Here is a 13,780-nt window from a genome sequence, read left to right on the forward strand (position 1 = left end):
ATCAAGCTGAGGCTGCAGCCTTCAAACAATCTGTTTTATTTCTTTGTACATTTTAAACCATTTCAGATTTTCAAACTCAGTTAATTTATTCAACCAATTTTTATAGAGTGCCTGTCCTATGCCCTGTGCTGTGCAAGGTGGTATTGATACAGCAGCAAACATAGAATAAAGTCCTGCCCTCATGAGGCTTCTAATCTACTGGGGGAAGATGGACAATACAATATAAATACCATCTTTTGGCTAGATAGAGTAAACATGTATGAAGGAGTATAGGGATTGCAGGGTGATGGGTGTGAATTGAATTTTTAAGCAGGAGATCAGAAAGGGACCTGAATGAGAAGATGACATTTCTGTGAAGACCTGAGGGAGGTTAGGGACTAGCTGTCATGCAAACAAGGCCAAGTGCCCTTAGAGCATAGCATGCCTACCAGCCCTGCCGGAGCAGGCCAAGATAGGATGAAGACAGGACTCAGGACTGACCATTGGCATGGAGAATGTGGACAAAAGCCTGATTGGAGTGTGTTCAAGAGAAAATAGGAACAGAATTGGACATAGAGCATATATAAAAGTGATTTTGCTATAACAGAGAAATGGGGCTTTGGCCAGAGGACAGATTAGTGTCAGTGGTGTCTGGAGATTATTTCTTCTTTTTCTTCTTCTTCTTCTTTTTTCTCCTCACCAAGGGGAAAGCAACAGCATTTTTCTGGCTGATGCGCTTATGCTGATGAGAATAATACCGAGGAGAGGAAAACTTAATGTGGGAAAGAAGGGCAATTTACTGCTGAGGTGATAATCTTTATGTAGATAAGAGGAGGTCTGATGCACAAGTAGGGATTGGTTTTAGATAAGAAATATGGAAAGTTTCCACAGAAACAGGAGGGATGGAAGAGGATGTGGACCCAGATGCAAGTAGGCAGGTAGCTACGGTGGGAAGCTATGAAGTACAGTATGAATGTGCAGGTAGACCTAACAGCATGAGTTAAAAAAGAGAGAAATTACTTTTAACATTCTCAGTATACTTAATCCAGCAAAGGATGCTGGGACATGCAGTGATAATGAAATAATTGACATTTCTTAACTATTTAGGTCTTATTCTCTTTAGGGCAAGGGTATGGGATATGTCTATATGTGATTATAAAAGTGATCTTGTGTTTAATCCTGTAAGGCTGTTAGGGAATTTGACCCCTCAAATTTATCATGGATTAGCTATTTGGTTATTAGATACAATATCAGGGGGAAGTATGTGGTTGGGTAATTTTCTTCAGGCCCCAAAGAAGGTTATTGAATTTGGATCACCACATACAAAGCCAAATTTAAATAAAATATTTTAGCACACTGTGTCTTCTGTTCTGATTAAGGTATTAATTTGTAGTCTGAATCTGAAGAGGATTGTCCCAAGTGACTTAGGCTCTAGGTGCTTATAAAACAAAGTGGGAAACATACTGTTAATGATAAGCAGCAAAGGAATAATACTCAACTTCAGATGAAAAGGCAATGTTTCTAACTTTATTATGTGTATTAGTCTGCTAGGATGACAGTAACAAAATACCACAGACTGGGTGGCTTGAATAACAAAAATTTACTTCTCACAGTTCTGGAGGCTGAAAATCCCAGATCAAGATGTTGGCAGGTTTGGGTTTTGGTGAGGCATCACAGCTTGGCTTGGAGTCGTCCACCTTCTCCCTGTGACCCCACACTGTCTTTTCTCTGTGTGAATACTCTTAATCTTATAAAAACACCATTCCTATTGGATTAGGGCCTCACCCTTGGGACCTAATTTAATCTTAATTCCTTCCTTAAAGACCCTATCTTCAAATATGGTCACATAAGGGGTAAGGGATTCAAAATATGACTTGGCAGGGAGGAGGGTACTCAGTCAATAACATTATGTTAAAGGTGTACTAGAGGTACAAGTTACTAGAACCTCTTCAGCACTTATTTGGGACACTGGCCTGATGGAAACTTAATTCTCTTCTCAATGCAGTGTTCTAAAAGTCTATCAGGAGGTAGGTTCTTTATGAGCATATTTGGACCTAATACATCAGATGACTCTCTTGCCATGACAGAAAAAGAAAGATGGAAAAAGATGAGGGCTTTCACAGAAACAATGACATCTTCTACTGGCATATTGTTGGATAGCATCCAAATTCCCTAATCTGACATTCTCTACAGCCAATCCCCTTCACTGTTAGACTCTTCATCCAAATGCCCCCAAGGTCCAGCCACTATTCTCTGAACATGACACATCCTTTCACAACTCTAGGTATTTGAACAGACAAGTTACTCTGCCTATAAAGATATTTACCTGCTTCTTCACCTGGCAAAATCATACTCATACTCCCAGATCTGGTTCAAATGCCACCAGGGAACCTGGGTGGCTCAGTTGGTTAAGCATCTTGCCTTCAGCTCAGGTCATGATCCCAGAGTCCTGGGATCAAGTCCTGTGCAGGCCTCCCTGCTTGGTGGGGAGCCTGCTTCTCCTTTTCCTGCTCTCCCTGTTTGTGTTCTCTCTATCTTTTTTTCTGTCAAATAAATAAATAAAATCTTTAAAAACAAAACAAAACAAAAAAAATAAATGGTACCTCTCTCAAGCTTTTATTGCCCGTTCCTCACTTGCAGACAATTAGTTATTTTTTCAAGTCCCATCCTCCCCCCATATGCATCTCATGTGGAATACTTGTAGCTCTCTGTTGGCATCATTCCTTCCTCCACTATACTGTGGTCCCTTCTTTATCATTCTTCTTTGTATCCACAGTCCCCGGTGCAGTCCCTGACACGTGAGAATGGTCCAATGAACGTATGAGGAATAAATGGATGGATAGATGAATGTACAATTCATTTATTCAGCAGTTATTTACTGAGCCCCTCTCATTTTCCAGATACTGGCAAGTTGTGGGGAATACAAAATAGCAAAGGAGACAGACACAGCTTCATTATGGAGCTTGGAGTCTGGAGATGGAGACAGAAAAAAGCATAAACCAGTAAACACAAGAATTTTAAACTGTTATTTGCTGGGAAGGAGATTAACACTGTTCCAAAAGAGAAAAAAATAGAATGAATCTACCTTTGATAGGGTAGTCCGGGTAGGCCTCTATGAGAGAAAAAAATGTCAACTAAGAGCTGAAGGACGAGAAGACATTAGTAAGAGAATGTTCCAGAGAAAGAGAACAATATGTGCAAAGGAATATTTCCTGAGACAGGAAAGAGTTGTTTAAAGAACCTGAAAGTAGGCAAGGATGACAGGGGCATGGTGATTAAGCAAGAGACAAGTAGAAAAATGACATCTGAGGTAGGCAGGAACCAAACCTCTTGGGGCATGGAAGAAGTTTTGGGGTTTTTTTGTTTTGTTTTGTTTTGTTTTGTTTTGTTTTGTTTTGCCTTGATCTGAATTCAGTATGCAACCAACTTATGTTTTATAAAAATGACTGTGGCCACTGTAAAGGGAGATTGGAGAGGTAGGAATGGGTGAAGAGAGATGCATGTTAGAAGATAATTGTACTGCAGGAGAGAGGAGGCAAAGGCTTGGACTAAGCTGGCAGGAATCAGATTGGGCAGACAGACAAGAGAGACATTCTGGAAGAGGAATCAATGGAATTTAGAGAGTAAATGTCTGTGGGAAATAAAAGGAGTTAAGGATGACTTTCAGTTTTCTGACCTGAGCAACACATGGTGCCATTTGTTTGAAAGGAGAGATACACGTACAGAAAATTCTGAGGGATGTGGTGAGAATGAGAAGAGAGAGTTCTGTTTTGAATACTTGTGCCTAAAGTAAATCTAAGTGGCAATGTCAGGTGGTTGGTTAGATATGTAAGTGTGGAGCTCAGAGGAGAAGATTGGAAGCCATACCTGTATAGACTGCACTGAAAGTAATGGAAAATAGTATAAATAAAGAAAAGGAGTCCAGAATTAAGCCCTGAAGCAACAACAACCAGTGATCTCAGCTATGATTCAGAAATCAATCAATGAGCCATCTGTAAAACAGATTGGAGATGGTGGAGAAGGAAAGAGGGAGAATGATTGAGAATCCATCACATTAGGTCAGCCAAAGGGTAATGCAGACCTTGAGTAGAATAAGTAAGAACTGATCTTCTTTCTGTCCCATCACTTTCTCATCTCACATCCTAATGTCAACCGTTGCTTCCAGTTTTATATGTCCAACTTGGTATTTTCACGTGTTTACTGAACATCTTGTTTTGGCTATTTCACCAGTACTCAAACCCAAAGACTCAAATCTAACTCATCTGTTTCATCCATCCATATTGCTTTTTTTATACACCTACTCCCATTGGTGGCATCATGGGGCTCTCAGCGACCAGGAAGCAACAAGTTGATCTGTCACAGGGTCTGTTCTCTCTTGCTCCTCTTTATTTACCTTAAAAAGTAAGTTGCCAAATTCTGTTGATAACACATCAAGAATGTTGTTTAATCAAGCTGAGCTACCATTTGTAAAATATAGTCCAAAAGTGTCTAGTATTATCATAAATGCTAATAAATAAAATTCTTTTAATCAGACATCCAATGTTACTATTTTTTTTAGAAGTGTATTTTCTTCAAATCTTCCTCCTAAAAATTCATCTTTGGACTAAGATATAGTATGAGAAAAATTTAACCAGTCTGCAGAGAGATTTAGACTGGCAAAGCCATTCAACCTTAGCAGAAGGAGCTACTTTGGTTCTATTTTTATCATCACGTTTAGGAATGAATCACTGAAAGCAGAGAGAGAAATAGAGATCGATAGGAAAGACTTGGGCCATCTAACTCATCTCTTTGTTAGTCCAGGGAAGTTTCCTATGTCAAATGCCTGTGAGATATTGTGCAATAAAAGTCTTACATTGCAACATTTCAAACATTTTCATAAGGTGACTAATTATCCTCCAAGTTACGCTCAGCATTGTTCTCTAAACTCTTTTCCATGTATCTCTGTCATATGAGAGGTGTGTCCCTTTGTACACAGAAATGGCAGAGGATCTCAAAGGGATGAGGTCCAATTATTTTTTCATAGTAGTGATATCTAAATTGAGCCGATCTCACTCTCAATGACTCTTTTTGTGACCAGTGACATATACATTTGTGAGGTCATTATCCAGAACAAAGAGTGGTCCAGCTTGTTGCCTTAGGGCGATTAAAAATATATGGGAACCTCTAGGGATCAGACATGTCTCTTGATCCCTAATGGTGGAGTTACACAATTTGAATGGGGTTTCCACTAGAATACTTGGTGTGGGATGATCTCCTCGTTATCCCTACAGCCTTGAGGAGGGGCATTGGGAGGATTATTGCTTTTAAGTTCTTTGATTCTCAGTTACCAGTTAGTTTGGGCAAGAAAAATTCACATGAACCAACATACAGATTACAGTTTTTAACTGATTTCCGAAACTTCAATAAGAATATAGTAATTTGAGCATTTTTTTAAAAAAAAGTTTCTCCTCCGTAGTCTAGACTGTTCAGAATTAGAAATTGTAGAAAGCAACAACAAAGGAACTCCAGAATGGTTGGAGATCTAAACTGGCCATTTCATTTACAGAGTCCTGATTTGCTCTTTTAAGCAGCTGCCACTTTACACCTCTGGTTTTGTTATTTTATTTTATTTTTTTTTTCTTCTTCTTCTTCTTCTTCCATGGTCAAGTCTATAAAGCCAGGGATCATGCAAAAGGCCTTGGTTGGCTCACAAAAAGTAGAAGGTCATGTCTGACTTGGCTTTTCTTAACTATTACAGAATTCTGGCAACTACCCAACAGCTGACCCAGAACTGTCTTTAACACAATATGTAATTAAATTAGAAAGAAGTAGCAGCTTTAAGGCTTATCAGAAATGTTAACGGACGTGCTTGGATTTAGTGAAGTAGGCCAAAAGAAAATAAGAGCTGCTTTGGCCTACAGTGCACAGGAACTCAGCATTTCCCCTCCCTTTACCGTGGGCAAGCATTCCCGGTCTCATCTGGTGTTCTGGGGAACCCTAAAGCCACAGGGATCATAACAGCTGCAATAAATAAAGCATCTATTCAATACATTTCCATGCCAAATATTATTCAGCATTCTTTTAGCCTTGGTTTGATAGAAAACAGCATGGTGAACTTACTACCTCTCTTTACTACAGTAAGCCCCAAGTAACTATGAAGGATATAACAATTCAACCCAACATGTAAGCAAAATCACTATTCCTTCTATTTTAAACTTAAGATGATAACACAGAGGACCCCTCAAAATGTAATAAAAGAAGTCTGTTGTCACTATTGAAGATGTATTAGAATTAGTACTCGGCTTTTTTTATTCTTCTCAGGGAAGATAATGAGAAACGTTCAGAATCTGTGTCCACGCAAATGTATGGGTTGGAGGGAGATCTTTAAAAAATAAATGTTACATATGTGGCAATATGAAGAAGAATATTATTAAGGAATTTCACAGAATTTTTATGTAAAATCTCATCATACAGTATCATGATCTCAGGGATATTTTGTGATATTTACTGAGTCTTCTGAGAGTTCATTTATTCAGGTCATATTTTAAGGAGGGACTTATAGGATTCAGATCTAAAATATAATTCTGTAATATGCCCAGCTGATCCCATTAAATCCAGCCCGAAAAGGAGCAGTATAATGATGTGAACAATTCCCATTCTTTGCGTTGTTACACCTCACTTGAAATGCATTCCTTGAGGATTAAAACAGCAATCCCTCTTTGTTTCTCTCTCCAGGCTGAGGTTCAACTCTGCTACCTGGAAGCACAAAGAGATGCTGTTGAGCAGATGTCCCTCAAGCTGTACAGCGAGCAGTACACCAGCAGCAGCAAGAGGAAAGAAGAGTTTGCCGATATGTCAAAAGTTCATTCAGTGGGAGGCAATGGGTAGGGAACTCTTCTTTTTCTTGTTTTACTGTCACCAATCTCTACTCTTTCAATGATTCTCCCCTACCGGGTGTTCGGCAAGCATTTCCTCCTTAGTGGGCATATCAGGAGAAGCTCAGGAGAGTAGGCATCTGTGTTCTGTTCCATTTGTGTGAGAATGGGAGGCTGTGGATTTTATCCGCCCTTGTCATTTAGCCCAGAACTTCCTAACTCTGTTGTCATTTTTTTTCCAAAACAGCCTTTTTACTAGTTTCAAATCTCCGTTTTGAAGCAGAGATGGTAGGAGTGATGTGTGACTGCGGCGTGCCCATGGTGTTGGTCTTTCTTCTTCGTAAATGTTTTTTCAGTGTTTCTCCCCCCTTTTTAAACTTTGCCATTTATTTCAAAGTCTATCCAAGGAATTTTAAATATCAAAACCTCACTGGAAATCTGATAGAACATAATTTTCCTGAAAACATAGCTGTTTAATAATCCTTTAGAGACCCTGGGTTAGCCAGTTGGCTTCACATAAAGTCAATTGGAATAACAGACTAGCCCTAGATTTGTCTATCGTACGTGAAAGGACCGAACAAGTTCAGTGACCCATCAACAATTTCATTCAGCCTGAGACATATGACTCCATTTGCCTTATACTAACTACCCATACTATTAAATAATTAACTCATACATCCAGATATTTTCAAATGCTATAACTAATTGCTTAGTTAACAAAAGTTATTTAAATATTGTGTGTGTATTTTTTCTTTTTCTGTCTTTTCTGGCTCAATTCTATTATTTTATAAATAATTACCAAAGAGTAAAAGAGTACTAATTAAATTTAATTATTTCATTATTTTAATGACTTAATAATAAGTATACTCATAAAAATGGAAACAATAATCTATTTCACTTTTATACTTGAGCCAGACTTATGATAAAGGGAAGAAATCATTCCCCCAAGTTCCATTACATGTTAATAAGCGTTATATAAACCTATGGCATATAACTGTAGTCAAAATATTCCCTGAAAAGTCAGGAGGAAAGAAATCTTTTCATGCACTTATTTGCACTTATATTTTAAGTGCTTATAGTTACAGATATTTGGGGATAAATTAAGTACTGATTATAAATTCTGTCTTGTGATAAAACCCAGAGTCTAAGAATCCAGGGAAAGGATAAGAGTTCTAATTCTGCTTAGGAAATGGCAATGGACTTTCCAAGTTTTCAAATTTCAGATTTTCAAATCTATATAAATTTGCTGCCCTCGCTAGACTATTTTATACATAGACACATTATGAACATATCTGATTTATCTTAGATGACTCAGTAGACATTCATAAGTATTTAGAAGAAGAAAAGAGTAGCAGCAAATAACAAAGAAAAGGTTAAATCTTGGAGCAAGAACAATAAGCTGTTTTGAGGCTTTAACATGCTTTAGTTCCTCTCAATGCCTAAATAGTCTTTGGTGTAGATGCAAGCACAAACTGTAGGTCACATTTTCATGTTTTCTAAAAGCCCTAAGGACTGAGCGGGCACCACGTGCTTCTGACCTCAGATTCCAAGGACCCAACCTGAGTACTTACTCTGGGTTCCACAAATCATAAATTTGCCCTGGGAATTGCTTAGTTAACAACAAGCATTGTTCTGTGAAGTGGGAGTAGGTGAACTTGCCTGATATCCTTTGTTTATGTTCCTTGGGGTGCTGAAGGCTGTGCATTGTGCAGAAATTTAAGAGTGTGCTGAAGAAAAGGCAGCTATTTAATACTAGGGACAAAAACCATATACTCCTTTTTATTTTCTGTTTACATACAGAAAAGCATTGTTGGAGGAATGCATGTGGGTGAGGTTATCTGGGGTGTCCTGCGCCCAAGACTCCCTGCTCCCACAGTCAAATCCTTAATTCTGGAGCCTTAAGAACACAGTCTTGTAAAATTATCTGCTCCAATGATACATAAACTTCATTAACTGTTCCTTTTGTTGTGTAGAATGAGCATTGTTTCCAATAAGCAACTGTGGGAATAGTGTGGGCTTTCTAGGGTCCTCATTCCATATACAGACATCCAATCCACTAAAGAGAAAATTAAGCTGGTGATACAATTCATATATTTTTATTTCCTCCCCATGTCTACATGCATACTAGGAGTTCATGGTTGAAAAAAAATGGATAGGCTATGCCAGGGAAGATTCAGCTGCTAGGTAGAACGATGATCTTAAATTTCTAGGAAGTTTACATAACCACAATATTGCTTAGAAATGAATTTGCACCTCTCTGGCTCGATAAAAAGTTGGACATCAAGATGCTAGAACAGAGCTTATATACAACTATGAAATGTGTGTCTAACAGTCATGAATATGTGTGGTGGAAAGATTTTCCTGAATGTATGTGAGGCTGTCTGAATGCTAGTAACAGAGTTGTTTACCTATGGGAGACATTGGCACTGGCTCTACATTGCAAAGTGGGAAACCGTGGCTTTCTGGAGGGACATGCAATGCATGAGTCACCGATGATTCTCTATGGGAGCAGATTGGTGCTTTTTGATTCCTGGCAATCTACATGAAAGCATTTACAAATTGTTTGGTTTCTTTTGCCTGGTAAATATTCCCTGAAGGCCTACTGTGTGAATGGCTTGATAGTCTGAGCAGAGTGTGTCAAGAACACTTACCTTTTGTATATTTTGTAAAGTGTAACCATCTTTCTTCCTGACACGTTTTTCTATCAAGAGGTTGTCTGATTTCATTTTTTGAATTTTAAAGATGCTATTTAATTCATTAAGTAGCATCCTACTCGCTGTCAAGGCTTACTGTCGATCACAAACCATGTCTTTTGTTCAGTTTATAAATGATAGAACTGGAAGGCAGAAAGGTGAGGTGACTGGCACACCCAGGATGATTATCTAAATTGGAGCTAAGATCTCAATGCAGAGCCTTTGGTCTGAATGCAGTGGACAGTTCATCAAGTCGTGCTTTCCTTTTTCTCTGAGGATTTCATTCAGACTCCTGATAACCATTTTTTCTTCTAAATCCTATGTTGTGCGTATTCCATAGTGTATGAAATTAAATTATGACATTGTTCTACTCTGGAGAAATTGAAGAGTCTTAAGGAGATTTGATTAAAGCCACAAGGAAGTTTGGGCAAGAACATTGGGAAGTAAGCTTAAGTGAAAACAAAATTGACTTAATTCATTAATTTGCCAAATATTACTAATATGAAGTGCAGAGATTAAGGGCAAAAAGGAGAGGCTCATGGTTTGGTAAAAGGAGCCAGTTGTAGGCAGCATGGAATAAAGTGCTAAATTAGAAATCTTTTATTGGGTAGGGGCTGTGGCTCATGGAAGGCAGACCTCAATTCTGACTGCAGTGGGAAGAGTTGGAGCAACTCAGGAAAGACAGTAGAGAGAGGACTGTGGAGACCACTTTTGAAAGAATGCTTGGTCAGTGATGTTGAGCATCTTTTCATGTGTCTGTTGACCATCTGTACATCTTCTTTGGAAAAGTGTCTAGGTCCTCTGCCCATTTTTTAAATTGAATTACTTGGTTCTTTGGTGTTCTTTTTTTTTTTTTAATTTTTGTTTATTTATGATAGTCACAGAGAGAGAGAGAGGCAGAGACACAGGCAGAGGGAGAAGTAGGCTCCATGCATCAGGAGCCCGATGTGGGATTCGATCCCGGGTCTCCAGGATCGCGCCCTGGGCCAAAGGCAGGCGCCAAACCGCTGCGCCACCCAGGGATCCCTTCTTTGGTGTTAAGTTGTGTAACTTCCTTATATATTTTAGATGCTAACTTTTTATTGGATAAATCATTTGCAAATATCTTCTCCTATTGAGTAGGTTGTCTTTTTTTTTCTTTTTTTTTTTGATGGTTTCCTTTACTATGGTAAAGCTTTTTATTTTGATATAGTCCCAGCCGTTTATTTTTGCTTTTGTTTCCCTTGCCTTAGGAGATATGTCTAGAAATTGTTGTTATGGCTGATGTCAGAGAAATTACTTCCTGCCTGTGTTTTCTTCTAGGATTTTTATGGTTTCAGGTCTTATATCTAGGTCTTTAATCCATTTTGGATTCATTTTTGTGTATGCTGTTAGAAATTTGTCCAGTTTGGGGGCACCTGGGTGGTTTAGTCCGTTAAGCATCCAACTCTTGATTTTGGCTTAGATCATGAACTCAGGGTTGTGAGATCAAGCCCCACACTGGGGCTTAAGAGTCTCTTGGTATGGAGCCTGCTTAAAATTCTCTCTCTCCCTCTCCCCTGTCTCCTCCTTTCACTCTTTCTCTCTCTCTCTAAAAAAAAAAAAAAAAAAAGTCCAGTTTTATTCTTTTGCATGTAGCTATCCGTTTATTGAAAAGATTGTCTTTTCCCCATTGTATGTTCTTGCCTGTGTTTACTGCAGCGTTATTTACAATAGCCAAGACACAGAAGCAACCTAAATATCCATTGGTAGATGAATAGATAAGGAAAATGTGGTACATATACACAATGGAATATTACATAGTCATATTACACAGAAAAGGATGAGATAATGCCATTTGAAACAACATGGATAGACCTAGAGGGTATTAGCTAAGGGAAATAAATCAGACTGAGATAGACAAATACCATAAGATTCCACTCATAAATAGAATCTTAAAAAATGAACAAACAAAAAAGCAGAATCAGAATGATAAATACAGAAAACAAACTGATGGCTGACAGATGGGAGAGGGTAGGGGATAAGCAAAATGGGTGAAGGAGAGAGGGAGATATAAGCCTCCAGTTATAGAATAAATCACAAGATTTAAAAAGCAGAATGTAAGGAATATAATCAGTGATATTTGTAGTAATAGTGATGTAATGGGACACATGAGTAGCTATACTTACGGTGAACATAGCATAATGTATAAACCTGCCAAAGCACTAAGTTGTATGCCTGAAACTAATGTAACATAGTATGTCAACTATACTCAAATAAAAAAAGGGGGGGAGGGGAGAAGGCTGGGTCAGGGGAAGCGCTTTTCAATTTAATCTGAACAAGTGTTTATTGAGCACCTACAAAGACAAACCATGTAAATTCACGAAATTTACACTGACAGCAAGGAAGTGTTACAGTAAGCCAGCATTTGAAGCAGAGGGTGCTAGAGGAGCTCAGAGGAACAGGGTGGACTCCATGAGGCAAAGCTACCTCTGTCATGCTCACTATACTCTGCCCTGAATCTGCTACGGTGCTTGGCATGTGCTAGATGCTCAGTGAATGAATACATAAATGAGTAGCTAAAATTGGTGTGGGGGTCAGGGAGAGGGAGCAAAGATCTGGAATCATCAGAATGCCTGCTGGTTCCATATGACTGGAAAGCAGGGTAGAAAGTTGGGTATATGTGAAAAATAAGGCTTGGGAAGAAGGTGAAGTCCAGCTCTTGAAGTTAATCATTGAATTCATGGTTCTTAACCAGGATAGTGCATCAGAATCACCTGTGGAACCTTTAAGCTGAGAAATGCCTGCCATCCCCCACCCACACTGAAAATTCTGATTCGGGAGGCAGGCATGAGCCAAGGATATAAATATGTTCATTTGCTCTAACGTTCATTTCTGGTTGAGAATCTTTGCACTAGTGGTCTTCAAAGTGTGTTTTCTGGACCAGCAGCATCAGCATCTCCTGGGAATTTGTTAGAAATGCCAATTCTCAGTCCCACTCTGGACTTAACTAAATTGGGAAGTCTAGAGCTGGGGACCAAGCAACCTTTGTTTAATGAGCCCTCCAAATGATTCTGATGCTTCTGTTTGAGAAACACTGCTTTTGTCGATGAAGATTTTAGTTTAGAAATTAACCGAGAAATTAACTGAGAATCCAGGAGACAGGATTGGAGACTAAAGCCAGAAAGAACTGATGACCCATCAGATGGAATGAGAGAGAAAAGAACTACTCTGAAGTTCTAATTTCTAGTTCAGGGAGGAGAAAGAAAATAGGAGGATTTGGGGGGGTGCCTGGGTGGCTCAGTTGGTTGAGAGTCTGCCTTCAGTTCAGGTCATAATCCTGGGGTCCTAGGATGGAGCCTTGCATTGGCTTCCTGCTCAACGGGCTCCCTGCTTCTCTCTTTTCCCATTCCCTGCCTGTGCTCTCTCTGACACACTCTCTCTTTCTCTCAAATAAATAAATAAAATCTTAAAAAAAATGAAATAGGATTTGGATTCAAATGGCTTTTGTGTCATTTACATTGAATATTTGTCGAACAACCATTAAGTGCAGGCTATACTGGGGATGTAGAGACAATGGGACACGGTGTGTGGCAGATGTATATAAATCAGGAAGACCTTCCATAAGTGTCATGGAATATGTCTCAGAGTCAGAAATGGCAATGAGAATGCTTCCTATGGAGGCAGCAGTGTATACAAACCTCTAGAACCAGTAAAGGCTGCCCAGCATGTCAGTTTTGAAACAATATTCTGGCAGTGGTGTGAAGAATAGATAGGCATGGGCAAGAGTAGGCAATGCTCATTTAAGATGCTATTCCAGTCATCCAAATAAGAAATAGGGCCTGACCTAGGACAGTAGCAATGAAAGCTGAAAGTTTCTAATGGAAACTGAAAGAAGGAAGTTGAAGACAGGCCTTGGACACCAAGTAGGTAGGGGGCATTATGGGAAGGGGAGTTTAAACATGGACTTCCATGGGGCACCTGGGTGGCTAAGTGACTGAGTATCTGTCTTTGGCTAAGGTCATGATCCCAGATTGAGTCCTACATGGAGCTCCCTGTAGACAGCCTGCTTCTCCCTTTGCCTATGTCTCTGCCTCTTTCTCTGCATCTCTCACGAATAAATAAATAAAATCCTAAAGAAAAAAAAAAAAAAAGAATGGACTTCCATGATTCAGGCTTGTGCCCTCTGGCAAATGGACATGTCTTTCACTGAGGTGGGGAAGAAAAGGCAGTTGCAGGAGTGGGGGGAGGGAGATTGAGTGTTTGGGACATAGTTCTTTTGATGGTCTGTGGAAT

At 39.2% G+C, this 13,780-nt stretch overlaps 1 protein-coding gene across 6 annotated transcripts in view; it reads left to right on the forward strand.

The window, feature by feature from the left end:
• The window catches only part of AKAP6 (A-kinase anchoring protein 6), a 571,491-nt gene that overhangs the window by 425,913 nt on the left and 131,798 nt on the right, over positions 1 to 13,780 (forward strand). For all 6 annotated transcript variants that reach the window (XM_072761386.1, XM_026007685.2, XM_072761389.1 and 3 more), the window contains one exon: positions 6,694 to 6,842. In XM_072761386.1, the coding sequence (XP_072617487.1) occupies positions 6,694 to 6,842 (149 nt within the window). The remainder of the gene's footprint in view (positions 1 to 6,693; positions 6,843 to 13,780) is intronic.

This window comes from Vulpes vulpes, chromosome 6 (genome assembly GCF_048418805.1).
Source record: "Vulpes vulpes isolate BD-2025 chromosome 6, VulVul3, whole genome shotgun sequence".
Taxonomy (NCBI): domain Eukaryota; kingdom Metazoa; phylum Chordata; class Mammalia; order Carnivora; family Canidae; genus Vulpes; species Vulpes vulpes.